Below are 15,425 nucleotides of genomic sequence, written 5' to 3' on the forward strand. Positions count from 1 at the left end.
TTAACGTTAGAAGATAGTACTGAGTTTGCAAAAATGGTGATGGCGGTTACAGCTGGCTCGCGCATCGCCAAAGTGGTTGCCATAGGTTGCACATAATGATTTGCGTAGCGTCACCCTGTCCATCAACGGGATTGGCTCCTTAGGTTTGTGACGTCTCAAACCTGCCAATCTGAAAACGTGTTGTTCAGCCTGTCCTTGGTACACTGCAGTTTGAAAGCAGACAGGCCCAGCCATGGAGATGATGCTGATGTTGTCCCTGATATGTCTTATATTTTACAAGATTGTTTACAAGATTAACACTGGAGGTGGTCTTTAAGTTATCTGTATTAATTGATTGTGACCCTCATCAAGGTCCATAAAGACCCTCACCTGTTTCCCCTGATGCAGAAATGATCCTCTGGAACAGGAAAGCAGCAGATTATCCAAAAGTAATGGAACTGACAAAAAATGATTGGAGCAATAGAAGTGAGATGATTGAGACAGATCAGAGCTGGCAGACCGACGCTCGGACAGAGTGGTTTGACGGACAGGCTGACAGAGGAGAGGAGAAATATGCTCCGTCCTCTCTCTGGAGACAAAAGCCTCGATGGAGATCACTCATGCAGCAGAATATTCATTGGGTGGATTGCAAACATGTCAGGATAGATAGACAAGGCACTTCATCTCTCAGAGAGATAACAGCACAGGCTGACAGGGGAAAATGGCTGGAGAGAGAGAGTGACAGCCAGGGACAGAGTCTGACAGAGGTTATGCAAAGGTGTGTTTATGTACTCAGGAAGCACTGATATGGTTGTTAGCAGGTCATGAGACGTCTGGTTTAAAACAGGACTGAGATAAGGTCCAATGTGAGCTTTTAGACATCAACTTGACGGGCTAATGCTGAGCAGATTCAAATTACAAGTTTAAATTAGCGCTTGACGATTGCTTAAAAATATAACTTGGATTTTGTTTTACACCAAACCTGATCCACAGTCTCAGTCGGTTCAGTGTTCTTTCTCTGAGCAGGGTTTTTCAGCCTGCTGTTGTTGTGTGCAGCTGGCAGTGCTTCACATTTCTCCCACTAATTTAGTTTTGCTGCTTATGCTTTTAGTTGCTACAGACTTCAGACAGCGTGGCAGACAGTGTTTGCTTGAGGTCAGACCATATACAGTCATTGGGTCAGAGGCTGAAAAACAGAGCCACTTCCAACTGATAAGCCTTATAGTGTATTTACCCAGGTTTCAGTGAAAGTGATTTTTAAGTATTTTCTTAAACTGTTCTATTGCCTATCTCTAGTTGAAATACAGTTATGTGGCCACTGCTTTTAAAACAATGATTTGGTATTTTCATTTGACTGTAGCTCAGTTTTAACCTAGACCTGTAGACATATTGCATTAGAGGTATAAGTAGGATTTTCCTAGAAAAATAAAATATAGACTTTTACAAATAGTATAATGTAATATAAATCATCACTTATGGGCCTCTATACATGTGTGTTGGTGAGTGTGTGTACAGACCGATGATTCGACTGTATAGGGTGCAGATCCTTGTGAGACCCTTCCCTCTGCATCAATTCTGTTGTTTTGCTTTGCACGGGACGTTTTCAGGAGGGGCGCTGTTTTGGTTCCCTGAGCCAGACAGTTAGGTGCCTCAAATCGGGTAGGACAAGCTAACCAGCGGTTAGCATGCAAGCGCAAAGGTAACTGTCAGTTAGCATGCTAGTGCCACGGTAGCTGGCGGTTAGCATGCCCGCGCAAAGGTAACCGTGATGCTTTCAGTGTTAGTTCGTTGGGGCGTATTCTAGACGAGAGAGTGACAGTGAGCTTCTGGTGACCAAGAGCCCAGGAGGAGGGGCCCAGTTTGAATGTGTTGTTGACAAAATGCAAGGAAAAATCCTACTTTTTGTACCTTTAAAGAGTCCTTCCTAAAATGATCCATATGATTGTTTTCTGATTTGGCTTCCCAAATTGGTTTACAGTGGCGTTCAAAAGCATACAACCATTATATGCTGTCAGATATTGTGATCTGCCACCTCTGCGTTTAAAGGTTATATGGAGAAATAGATACATAAATACATAGAAATATTGACTGTTGGAAAGAGACAGCCGCCGTCTCTGGTGTCATATTTTACACTTATTCAAACATCCACTCAAACCTTCACACCAAGAGGCTGTGCTGCACTTGAACAAATTGATGCTACTTCAGCATTTCCTTCAAAGAAAAAACTATCTATACCTCCACATTGCTATGAAAACATAGCTCTTTGCAATTTTTTGAACAAATGTTTTTTTGTGTTGTCTTCTTTTCTTTGTCTCATTTTACATGTCAGTTGATTGGTACAGCGTCAGACGTTAAAAAAACAGATTAACCCAAAACATGCTGCAGTTTCGTTTAACATATATTTAAAATTATGGTTAAACTTAAACTATACTTAAAAAAAGTTTGTGCAGCATCAGTGGTATTTTTAATGTAATTCACAACTCGATTTATACTTGATAAGTTTTAATTAATACTAATTAAAATTAAAGCTGTGTGTTTTTGTGTGTGTGTGTCTTTCAGGCGGTGTTCGACTGTGTTGTAAACTCACTGAAGAACGTTCTGAACATCCTCATCGTCTACATCCTCTTCATGTTCATCTTCGCTGTTATCGCGGTGCAGCTCTTTAAGGGAAAATTCTTCTACTGCACCGACGAGTCCAAGGGTCTGGAGAAAGACTGCAGGTATGTCAAACTTACTCTTCTTCCTTTAAGTAAATGTCTTCTTAAGGAAACTATATTTTCAATGACTGAATGTCTGTCTCTCCGCATGTCTCTCTCAGGGGTCAGTTTCTGGACTATGACGGGGATGAGGTGGCAGCTAAGCCCAGAGAGTGGAAGAAGTACGAGTTCCACTACGACAATGTTCTCTGGGCGTTCCTGACACTGTTCACTGTCTCTACTGGAGAGGGCTGGCCATTGTAAGTCACAACAACCCCCACAGCACTTCCTTTGTGTAGCACTTTTCAGACATATATTGCAGCTTTTAAGGGACATTTTCAACCCTATCTCTATCCATGATCTGAGTAAGGTATATAGTGTGGGAAACACTTAGAGCTGTCGCTGATGTTCTCTGTAGCCCTTTTTTACGGTGGCCGACAAGGGCAATTGCGCTGCAACAACCAAAGCGGTTTCCATTAAAAGAAACTGGCTGCAAGTACTGAAACAATGCAAAGTGAAAAACACACAAACCCAGAAAACACATGCTAAAGGAAGAACTCTGCAAATCCAGTCAACACAACGGAAGTGCTCTGGACCTGTAGGGGCGCTGGGTGTGACAGCTAAGAGCAACACCTAAGTGTTCCATGAGCTATGGATCTCAATTAGCCGTGTGCAGCCAGCAGTACTATCAGCTGACTCTGCTTGGTGTCGGGCTCTGAGCACAGGGGTGTGTTTGTGTACAATCCTAAAACTTCTCAGAACTCTCGAAGCCCCTGTGCTAGGTAAAGGAGTTAACACCATCACTTTACTGTGTTCAGAACCTGACATCGGGCAGAGTCATCTAACAGTGGCCTACTGCTAGCTTCAGAGCTAATGCCAGGTGGCTAACAGAAGCTACACTCAGCAGTGGTTACTTTAGCAAAGCTATCTGACAATCTTGAGCCATTTCTTTACAAAGTAGCCACCATAATTTGGCACTAAAATCTATTCTGTTCTTCCTGCTAACAACACCCTCATACCATCATACAGGCTATTTCAAGTTGGATTAGCAATCTCTGCTTTCCCTTGTATTGCAAACTAGCTATGAAAATACGCTTTAAACCACAAAAACAGCATCCATAAATATGAGGGCAGGGGATGTTATGGACGAGGATTCATTATTGGCTGACCTGAGTATTCTGCTGAATTTATTCAAGCCGAGTAAACAGGTGAAGAAATAATGCAGAGAGAGGCTAAGGCTGCTGGAATGCAATGAATCCTGGAACGACACTCATAGCACTGCCAGCATGAGTACTCACAGGTATAGTTGGTATAGCACACACTGAGGAATTTTTGATACAACTGACCTCACTTACTATCCACACTGATTTGAAATTCATGAAGAATATGGCGTAAAACCAAAAAAGACATCCAATGGCCACTGCATTAGATTTGTTCATATTGTCTAGGTGATCCAATACAACATCTCAGCCAGGAATTATGCCTTTAAAAATATAATTTTGATCGAGCTGCAACAATTTAACAACAGCTATATTACTAAGATTGTTGCTTGAAGTGAGGTTGAAATGGACTGGATGTTCAAACTATTTTGTTCATCCCATTGACATTAAATAGAGCGACAGAGTATTTTACACACCGTACATTAAACAGTGAACAGTACAACAACACCACCCACTTCAAACTATATAATTAACATGAAGCAGATGTTTTTTTATTTCTGACAGCGTCACTAAAAACTGAAATATTTTACAGTTTGTGAACTTCATGGCAGTGCTGTTGTTTTGAATAACATTAGATTGTAGAAGTTGTGTTGTATGCCAGTGAGTATTGACTTATTGTTAAATCATGGACATAATGATTATTGCTCTTGAAACACATTTGGATCTTATTTCTCCCAGGCTTAATTACCATGCCGTCTCTAAAGATGCATTCAAGGCTCATTGCATAGATGGCTTCAGTCTGCCACTCTGTGCCTGAGCTGGCAGCACGGCAGATTCATCATCATCATCAGCTCTGTCAGGGACTGTTGATGGCTGTTTGCTTATTTCATTCATCGTTCTTACCTGAAGATGAAAGTAAATTGTTAGATTTACCAAGCCTGTCATGGTCACCTAAAATCACACACTCCTAAACAAACAGTGACAGCTCAGTAACACCAAGAGAGGAATCACAAACAATATTTAAATGACATTTTATAGTTTGGGATACCTAAGAAATTCTCCTGTGTTTTTTCAATAACCCTATTGACACATTAAAACTCTATTTCATTTCTATGATTAGAGACACAAACTTCAATTAAGGGAAGAGGGTTAATAAGTCAACAAACAAAATATTAAAGCTAGAATTGTCCAGATTCTCAGCAAAATAAAGCATGTATAACGCTGTTTGTAAGGGATGAGTGGAGCTACTGTTACAGGACATGATTGATGCAGGCTCCTTACAGACTCACTGAGTATTTATGATTATAGATTCCCTCTATTCTCACTCTGTTTTCAAAGGGGCCTCTGGTAATCAACAGATCAAGGCCTTGGTCTTATGATGGATGGTAGAGATGGTTAAGATGTTTACCAACCTGCAGTAGTTACATCATCGTTTTAAGGCAACTCAGGAGGACTGTGTGATTACAGATTTGGCTGTGTAAGGGTTAAGATAATTATTTGCACTACCATTAAACTTGTGCAAGGAGGCATCCATGTTTGCTTGGTTTCACGCAGATCTCTCTTTGCTGGGGCGTACTATTGCATGTGTGAGAAAAGTGACATGAAGCCTTTTTGTGTCTCCTGAAGACGGCTGATAGTTGCTTCACTTTTGAAGTCACCTGGAGGATTTGTATTATAGAGTGGCGTAGCCCACTACTCATCTCTGCTTAAGGCATACATTTGCCGCTCCTAATGTGACACACCACAATCTCTTTTAAAAGTGTCCCTGGTCAGGTTTTGGGTAATGTTGGCGGCACCGGTTTCACAGTGAAGAAGAACATCTGGAATAATAAGCTTCCAGTTGCACAAGAAATGCAGTTAAAGGTCATTGAATATGCTATGCTCCTCTCCCCTACACTCTCTCATGAACTTGTCCTCCAGCAGTAGTTCATATTCCTTAGTTTAGGTGAGTGGCTTGAGCATTTTTTCAGATGGATACTTTCAAAATCTAGCTCCCTATTACTAGTTTTTTCAGTCTCAGTTTTCAGTCCGTCTCTTCTCCTTTCAGGGTCCTGAAGCACTCTGTGGATGCCACTTACGAGGACCAAGGCCCCAACCCAGGCTTCCGCATGGAGACCTCCATCTTTTATGTGGTCTACTTTGTGGTGTTCCCCTTCTTCTTTGTCAACATCTTTGTGGCTTTGATCATCATCACCTTCCAGGAGCAGGGAGACAAGGCCATGTCCGAGTGTAGCCTGGAGAAGAATGAGGTGAGAGTGGTGGAAAGTGATGTCTTAGAAAAGAACCCCCCTCCCCTCCATGCAACAAGAACACACACTGATTATTTCTGCAGAGGCACTACTTTCTGAACATGTTTGTCTCTTTCATCACGAATGTTTTATTCATTAGGAAGCATAGCACATGCTGATCCACTTCTAAACATCACAGCTAGACAAATTAGATCTAACATGACAGAACAAAGTTCTTAAAAAGAAAGAGGGGGTATTTTCTGCTCTCCATTCATCTCTGCTTCATAGGGACTTTGTTAAAATCATGCAGCTTTTCTTCTGTAAAGTATTGGCTTGAAATCAGAGAGCTCCCATTTGTAGTCTCATCTTTAATATTAAGAGCGGCTCAGAGGAGTCTCTTGTGGCGAGCCAGCTGTCTTTCATTTTTTCAAATTAGTTTTTCCAGCACTTTTCTCTTCTATGATGAAAGTTGTGAAATTGTTGTAACAGAGAGGATTCATGCACTCTCTGGTTTTGTTTTGTCTTTTCATCACACAGAGGGCTTGTATTGACTTTGCAATCAACGCTAAGCCGCTGACGAGATACATGCCAGAGAACAAGCAGTCCTTCCAGTACAAGATGTGGAAATTTGTGGTGTCGCCTCCGTTCGAGTACGCCATCATGACTCTAATCGCCCTCAACACAGTCGTGCTGATGATGAAGGTCAGTGATTACTCCTGCTAATGAGGCAAAGTGGCATTTCCTCTCACATAGCTCTCAGCCAGAAAAAAAAAGTAGTGTTCTTGCTCAGTGATACTTTTTCACTTCACTTCAGAAGCTGCTCCTATGAATCTGTACCATTAAATAATTTAGTTAGCAGAGATGCAATTACAACGACAATACTGGCCTTGAGACGTGATTAACAATTAAAAGTGAAACACCACCACCAGCACACCCTGTGACACTAAACAGTGTTGCTGCTATCAGAGAGAAGCTCCTCTGTTACTTTATTCTCTGAGGAATTAAACTGCCTCTTTGGGTAATGCAGGCTGGTGCCAAAGAAGAGCTCAGTGTGCCTCCTGGTCGTGGTTTGAATTACATAATGTCGTATTTCTAATGTACTTCTCTTTGCCAGATTGTGAACACATCTGAAAACTAATTAGAAGAGACAGTTTGAAAGGCTGATCAGATATCCTGCTTAAGTGTGATATTAGCATCAGGTACTCAAGTCGAGTGGTTCCCAACCTTTTTGACTGGGCGTGCGTGGGCATGCGTGAGTTCCCTCCAGGTACTCCGGCTTCCTCTCACAGTCCAAAGACATGCTCGTTAGGTTCATTGGTCACTCTAAATTGCCGGTAGGTGTGAATGTGAAAAGTTGTCTATCTCTGTGTCAAGAGTTATTATTACTCATTTTTATTAAGTAATTACTTGTGTAATGTAATGAGAAATGTTGAGTAGATTACCTAATTTATATTAGTGTATCATAGTTGTTAAATTTAGGTACTCTTCAGTAAAAACACAGGGCAAAATTTACTCAATCAAATGATGTGCAAATTGTTACCTCAATTTTATTGAATAGATACTATTGGTTGTTTTTTATAGTGTAGTTTATCGGAGTTATCATGAGCGCGGGGAGGAGACAGACGTTAGGAGAGGAGCAGATATGACACATATGTGTGTGTTTTGATGCTCTGTAGCTTACCTGTCTCAATAACGTTGCGATCTGTACATATTTCCGAACACAGTTAAACTAGGTCTCCGCATGCTATCATATGACGAAGCCAGGGTTGCCAGGTCCGTGGTTTTTCCTGTGGAATTAGGTAACTTTTGTTGCGCCAGGTGCAAGGTTGCATACTTCGCACAGCCCGTGCAACAGTTCTGACTCTGTGTATGTTTGGAATGTCACAGACACCTCTCGGGTTTCGCGGCCCAGTACTAAACGACCCAAGGCCCACAGCCGGGGGGTTGGGAACTCTAGTCCATAAGACCACATCCACATATATAGTTGAACTGAACTACTAAACAAGTTAGCTGGATAGCTTAAGACTGTGATGGTTAATTCAGTCACTTAGGTGTACATGGGAAGGCAGTCTTCTTTAAAACATTTCAAGTGGAAAAAAATGTGATGTTTGACAAGTTTCAAGTACCATAGAATGAGTTAGTCAGTTGGACCGGGGTTGCTGTCCATTACAGTCAATACAAACCATGTGCAGGCAAAGGTTGTATGCTTCCATGATTTACTATAGTGCTATTCTATCAGTGAGTTCAGACATTAAAACACTTCATAAATAAAAAAAAAAATCCTATATTCAACCTTTTCCTCTTAAAAAGTTTGGAATAATCCTATCTAGAAACATATGCATCCATCCATCCATCCGTCCATTATCTATAGGCCTAACGCTTATCATATTCAGGGTTGCTGGGGGGCCTGGAGCCTATCCCAGCTGTCATTGGGCGAGAGGCGGGGTTACACCCTAGACTGATCGCCAGTCAATCACAGAGCCGACACACAGAGACAGGCAACCTTTCATACTCACATTCACACCTACGGGTCATTTTAGAGTCACCAATGAACCTCACAAGCATGTCATTAGACTGTGGGAGGAAGCCGGAGTACTCATAGGGAACCCACACATGCACGGGGAGAACATGCAAACTCCCTACAGAAAGGCCTACTATGTCCGAACTGTGATTGGAACTAGGAGCTTGTACTGTATCTGTGAGGCGACAGCGCTAACCACTGCACCGCCGTGCTGCCCAGAAACATACAGACACAGATAGCTTCATTCACAATCACATTACATTTTCAGAGGGGCAAGACGCCGTGCTTACTTTTATATATTAATAATATAATATAATATAATATGATATAATATAATATAATATAATACAATATAAGATTATATAATATAATATAATATTATTATAAGTTTGCAACTGGATTGACAATAGCACGTACACCTCTTCAACATCTTGCTAAAGTGCATCCAAGCGATCAAATATAATTTGTCTGTAGGGCTTCTTGGCTGCATTTACAGTTTTAGTATTCAGTATGGTACAGCTGTCTGATCTTGCCAAGATGGAAGAAGCTAAGTGTACAATAAATGGGTTTAAATAATACAACTTCTACATACCAAATGTGGCTCTTCTCTTAAATCTTTCATCATATTTATTCAGTGTATGTTTGTTTCTTTTCAGTTCTATGGAGCCCCCGACCTGTATGAGTCCATGCTGAAATACTTGAACATCGTCTTCACAGCCCTCTTCACACTGGAGTGCATCCTCAAGATTATTGCCTTCGGTCCACTGGTGAGCTGTGAAGACCATATGCTGTGCTCTGCTCTGCACACACTAGACAATTATTCACTGTTGTGGGGAAAATCTCTCTTTGGATATGCAAATTAGTCCGAAATCAGAGGTGGCTTCTTCATCAAACTGCTCTCAGTGTGCTCGTTGAGCTCAGTTTATTAAAAGTTGTCTTTGTGAATGTTGAAACAGGACTTTTAGATCTGTGATCCTTAGTGTCAGCATTAAGAGTCTAACAGGGTGTTTCTAATGATGAAACATAGTGAGGATACATAATCATACATAAAGATAAAAGTACATAAATACATAGCAGAGATTTAATCACATCATAAAGCAGTAAAAAAAAAAGGTTTAAAGTCTCAGATTTAAGCTTGAGGACGACAAACAAGTAACAAAAAGACAGGTAGACTGGAAGAGTGCTCAAAAGGAATAAATCTCCCCCAACATGGGGCCGTCTGGCCTGCAGCGAGGCATTTCATCTCTGGCTCCGTTCCATTTACCAGCCCCATTTATTAAATGGCTTTTCTCACACACCACTTGCTTCCACCTGTTTGGCTGTTAAGCCCAGACGGATGGGCTCGCATCTGCTGATATAAACACTCGGCTGCTGCATCTCTTCAGACTGCAGCTGCAGGGCCCCAGGAGCTGTATGATTGACCAGTCTGAGGAGAGATCCAAACTGCAGGCTGCAGCTCAGCATTTAGTAGTCAGCATTTGTGCATGTGCATTGTATATGCACATATAGATTTATGTGCCCAAGGCCGTGTTTTGGGGTATTTCTGATGTCATTTTTTAAATGATTTGTTTTCAAACTATGAGCATGAGCCCCCCAGGGCAGTTTTGCAAATCTACATCTGTAAATTTCATCAAATACACAATTTGAATTTGCTTAAATATTATGTATTCAGAAAGTTCCTGCACAGGTTCTGTTTACTTTTTTATTTTTATTTTTTTACAAGCAAATAGTTTCTGACCAAGTGTGAACAGTTATCCCAGTGTTTTCATTCTAAAAAGTGTGGAAGTTACCACAAATACTCACATCCAGAATTATAGCAACAAAACTGAACATATTACAGCTTTAATAAACTTTCTGTGTTTGAGCCGAACCTCTCTATGTTGTCTTCGTCTTTCAGAACTACCTGAAAGCCGCCTGGAATGTGTTTGACTTTGTGACTGTGCTTGGAAGCATCACAGATATCCTGGTCACAGAGATTAAGGTAAGAGCTGCACATTACAACTGTCTCTCATGGCTCACTTCCGACATGCATATCAGGCCTCAGTGCATGATCACAACAGCTCTTGCAGTTGCACAGCTAGTCAGCAAGTCCTCTTAGGAGGCCTTTGATAATGGAAAAGAAGAAAATGTGTTGCATTGTTGTTTAAGCAGGGGATATCATTTAGGTTTGCAAGAATTTTATATTATTATTATTATTAATAAGTTCAGTCTATGTAAAGCTCATGATGTCTTTTAACCAGCAGCTTTTTTGACAGTGTAACAACTGAAAATACCCATTTTACAATCATTAAAAAACTGACAAAATTAGCAGATTATAGCAACTGACTGATTTATATGTGTCAGTACAATGTCAGTTGACTAATTGACTATGTAATTAATTAACTAAGTGTTTAGCATTGCCTTATATGTAATTGTGTTTCTTAAAGATGGGCCTTTTCTTTAACTTTTTTACCAATCCAAACAGCTTTCAAAAATCAAAAGCTTTTCCAAGAAAACTGAGAGCAAACTACTGAGATCAGTACACAAAACAAAAGCAGCCTCAAAACAACAGGTGGAGTCACACTGCTTCGTTGAAACTTCGAAGCATTTACTTTTCTTTGTTGGATTACAAAAGCGGGACAAAAAAAGGGGACAAAAGTATGTGATTGTGGAGACGGATGGCTGAGGCAGATAACTGTTGCTTTCTGTGTGGCAAAGTCGGGTCTCTCTCTTTGTGTGACTTTCTTTTCATGTGATCATTAGTCTTCTTTTCTTTCTCTTCTCCTTTGCTTCCTTTCTTTTGCTCTTTCCGTCTTCTGCTGTGTCTCTGCTGGCGCCTGTGCCCTCACTCTGCCCCTTCTGTCACATGTGACACCTCTAGACGGTAAGTGGCTTTTCTTGTCCGCTGCTGATTTTGTCAATTCCCCCGTCAGTGTGTGTTGTTCTCTCTTAGTTTAAAGTGTCTACCTACTGATCTTCAATGGGACATGATGTAAGAGCTATTAAACTGTTGGTTTGTGCCTCAACTTCACTTGTTTTATAATAAGTCATTGCAGTTTTTCTGATCCGTATCAAAATGTTTAACCAGGTCTAGATCAGTCCACTATTATAAGACGACCTGATTATACAAAATCCTTTAAGTTGGTTGGTTTGTACTGCAATTAAATAACTAAATCTCATCCCCATGGCATGTTTTTTTTTTGCTTGTTAAACAATATTTTAAGATGTTAACATTTAAAATCTTGTTACAATATGAGCGACAGTACTCAACCCTTCAACTTGTAAAATCGTTAAAGGAAAATAAATGAAACCTCTGAAGTGGTGGCCAGGTCTCAATCTCAAGGGACGTTCTAGTTAAAGTGGTAATCTCAAATATTCCTTCTCTTTGGCGGCACCTATGGCGATAAATGGTAATTGCGGGAGCACACGTCCAACAGTGTTGCTCATGTGACGTCCACGGTTGGCACAGGTTGTAACTCTTGATTAACAGTCTAACAGTCGCTTTCCTTTTTTGACTGTTTGCCTTCATCTGAGCGTCGAGTTTGTTTCTTTTTTTTGTCTGCCTGCTCATTGCCATGCTGTTCTTCATCTATGCCACCATTGGAATGCAGGTGAGTTGTCACATGACCAGGTGGACTACAGGAAGTCTGACTGTAATGGTTCAGAGAGAGTAGATTGTGCTGGGTTGACGTATTGCTGGCTCTTTTTTATGTTTGCTACACCCGTGACTATGGGACAACTTACTGTTACGCCCGGCCTAGGGGAAAACGGAGCACAACATAAAGGTGGACCCCCCCCCTTTCCTCCAGACCAGTCAAACGAACATGCAGTCCACAATCTCTGATTTATTTTAACAACCACAAAGTCGAAAACAAACTTCAGGGAGAGCAATGCCAAAACAACAAACTGAACATCTTTGCCAAGAACCCAAACTGTCTTACCTCAATAAAGAAAAGAAAATACAAATCTCTTACCTATCTCCCTAACAGAAAAACAGGAGAAAAAGGATGGATCAAAAGAAAAGGCTTCTCTCCCCAACCAGTTCTAGGAATGCATTTCAGAATTTGCCTTCATCTGAGCGTCGAGTTTGTTTCTTTTTCTTTGGATTTTCACTTATTTTTGAAGTTGTATCTGTAGTCATCGATCTTTCCTTTGTTTGTTCAGCCATAGTAGATTACTGTTTACTCGCGAAACTTGCAGAGACCGGAAAAGCAGCCGCTTAGCTCCGCCTACCCTCTCTGGCTGACCAACCACTGCTGGCTGATGGGAAATGCGTCACTAACTGGGTTCATTTATTTAAATGAAAATCTTCGAGATCATCACTTTAAAAGGGAAAAAAACGTATGACTTAGCCCTTTCTCCCTGTGCTGCTTGGATTTAGGGAACAAAGTTTTTAATTTAATTATCTTTCTGTTAAATCCCTTTTGAATTGTTCTGCAGTTAATGATTTGAGCTTAAACAAAAGGTAGCTTATGTAACTTTAGCTGAACAGTTGCCACCGTGGTCACAAGTGTGATAAACAGAAGTACAGTAAGAGAAAAGTCTCTCTCAGTTATGTCCACCAGTGTAAGTTTGCTAACATTAGCCTTCACATGCTATCGATGATACAAGAATAATGTATCATCAAGTAATGTAGTAAGTAATGTAATGTTACAGCAAACCCTTAAGTGTAAAAACCTGAGCAGCGGTGTGCTCCGATGCTTAATCATTCCACTTTTTATTTAAATAAGAAAATATGTCATGTCTTTAAATTGTATTATTCATGTTATTTATAATATCTGAGAGAGTCTCTGCTTTCTCCCTCAGGACAAGATGTTCAACCTGAGTTTCTTGAGGCTGTTCAGAGCTGCCCGTCTCATCAAGCTGCTGCGGCAGGGCTACACCATCCGCATCCTGCTGTGGACCTTTGTTCAGTCCTTCAAGGTGAGAAAACGCACACAGTATCCTCAAATGTGCCTCCGGACATGCTTGTAAACCATTGTAAACCTGATTTATAGCACACACATGATTTATTTAAAATACATTTTAGCTGTGAGTTTGTATATAAGATCGTGTTATAGTTGAACATAAGGATATGTCAGGGAATTCAAACAGCGGTATAGATCGCCCCAAAGCAAGCAGAGGCCTGTGCAGACTGGTTCTGTTAAAATCGAACATAACCGCGCTCAGCAGACAGCAGTTCAGAGAGCTGCTTTGCTCTCTAAATCCCCCAGGACGACTTGAGTTAAATGCGCAGCGCCGGGCCGCAGCCGAGGGAATTTATAGCTGGTTTAATGTCAGTGGTGAGAGCTTTTAAGTCCAATGAAAATGGACAGTATCTGCAGAGTGTTAAAAGGTTGTTGTTTAATTACCACAAATGTTCGCCTCCTCCTTGCAGCGGTATAAATAGCTGGTTAAAAGAATCAACCCTGCAGGTCAGGTTGCTTCTAGAGTCTTTAAATAAGACTGTAAAATATTACAAGGGTGCTATTCTCTGTGGAGAATCAGATTATTTAGGGTATATATTAGAGTATGTGTGCGTTTGTGTATAAGAGTAATAAGCATATGTGCAGAGATCTGATGTAACATGTATCTGTTTGTGTTCTGAGTGTGTTCATGCGTTTGTTTTCAGGCTCTGCCCTATGTCTGCCTGCTCATTGCCATGCTGTTCTTCATCTATGCCATCATTGGAATGCAGGTGAGTTGTCACATGACCAGGTGGACTACAGGAGGTCTGACTGTAATGGTTCAGAGAGAGTAGATTGTGCTGGGTTGACGTATTGCTGGCTCTGTTTTAATTTTGCTACACCCGTGACTATGGGACAACTTACTGTTACGCCCGGCCTAGGGGGAAAACAGTGCACAACATAAAGGTGGACCCCCCCTTTACTCACTCCTAAGGAAGACCAGTCAAACGAACATGCAGTCCACAATCTCTGATTTATTTTTACAAACACAAAGTCGAAAACAAACTTCAGGGAGAGCAACGCCAAAACAACAAACTGAACATCTTTGCCAATAACCCAAACTGTCTTACCTCCAGAAAGAAAAAGAAAAAGAAAATACAAACCTCTTACCTAACTCCCTTACAGAAAAACAGGAGAAAAATGATGAATCAAAAGAACGGCTACTCTCCCCTACCACTACTAGGACTGCATTTCAGAATTGGAATGTATTTAAACTATTTACAATATTTACAAGATTAAGACTTTTGCTGATGCTATCGTCCACTTCTCACTAAGACGCTGAAACTCTCCAGGTCAGGTTGGGAGTGAAGGAATAAGGCGGGGCAAAGTCTACTTCCGCAGTTCCATTTTAAAACAGGCGGCATCATCTCAAACAAAAACTAGACCCATAATATGACTCAGTCATAGCAATCCACCCTTATTATCATAAGTACAGTAACACATTGAGTTTGCGATGCTGGACTACATGCATTGTCTTAAAACAATCAAATATTAAGATGCAACTTGGCAAATGCGCTGATGTGTAGTAGAATTATCAGCTAGTTATTATCTGTTATTTAGTTTAATATAGGCTTATCATAGATTTATAATAGGTGATTTAATTGTTGGCTGTTCCAACAAACACCTGCTAGCCAATCAGAAACAGCTTTCCTGTGGCCACATGGTACAAACTTTGTAACTCTGCTGACAATCCCTGGCATAGTTTGACATTTTGGTAAATGTTATTTGCTTACTTGCTGAGTTTTAGATGAGAAAACTGATAACAGTCTTATACTGGTCTGCAAAAATATGATTAGCTTAACACAAAGATTGGAAGCAGTGGAAACAGCTTGACTGGCTCTGTCCAAATGGTTATAAAATCCAGCCTACCAACACCTCTAAAGCTCAATAATTAACACATATCTTGTTTTTGTTTA

The 15,425-nt window shown here is 40.7% G+C and overlaps 1 protein-coding gene across 1 annotated transcript in view; it reads left to right on the plus strand.

The window, feature by feature from the left end:
- LOC138605062 (voltage-dependent N-type calcium channel subunit alpha-1B-like) overlaps positions 1-15,425 on the plus strand; it is a 124,855-nt gene that overhangs the window by 81,808 nt on the left and 27,622 nt on the right. Inside the window, exons 24-31 of the mRNA XM_069677140.1 lie at positions 2,539-2,699; positions 2,798-2,935; positions 5,883-6,084; positions 6,601-6,765; positions 9,241-9,351; positions 10,482-10,565; positions 13,370-13,486; positions 14,175-14,240. Coding sequence (XP_069533241.1) covers positions 2,539-2,699; positions 2,798-2,935; positions 5,883-6,084; positions 6,601-6,765; positions 9,241-9,351; positions 10,482-10,565; positions 13,370-13,486; positions 14,175-14,240 — 1,044 coding nt within the window. The remainder of the gene's footprint in view (positions 1-2,538; positions 2,700-2,797; positions 2,936-5,882; positions 6,085-6,600; positions 6,766-9,240; positions 9,352-10,481; positions 10,566-13,369; positions 13,487-14,174; positions 14,241-15,425) is intronic.

Source organism: Semicossyphus pulcher, unplaced genomic scaffold (genome assembly GCF_022749685.1).
Source record: "Semicossyphus pulcher isolate SPU_LCO1_2020_fin unplaced genomic scaffold, fSemPul1.0.p SCAF_28, whole genome shotgun sequence".
Lineage (NCBI taxonomy): Eukaryota > Metazoa > Chordata > Actinopteri > Labriformes > Labridae > Semicossyphus > Semicossyphus pulcher.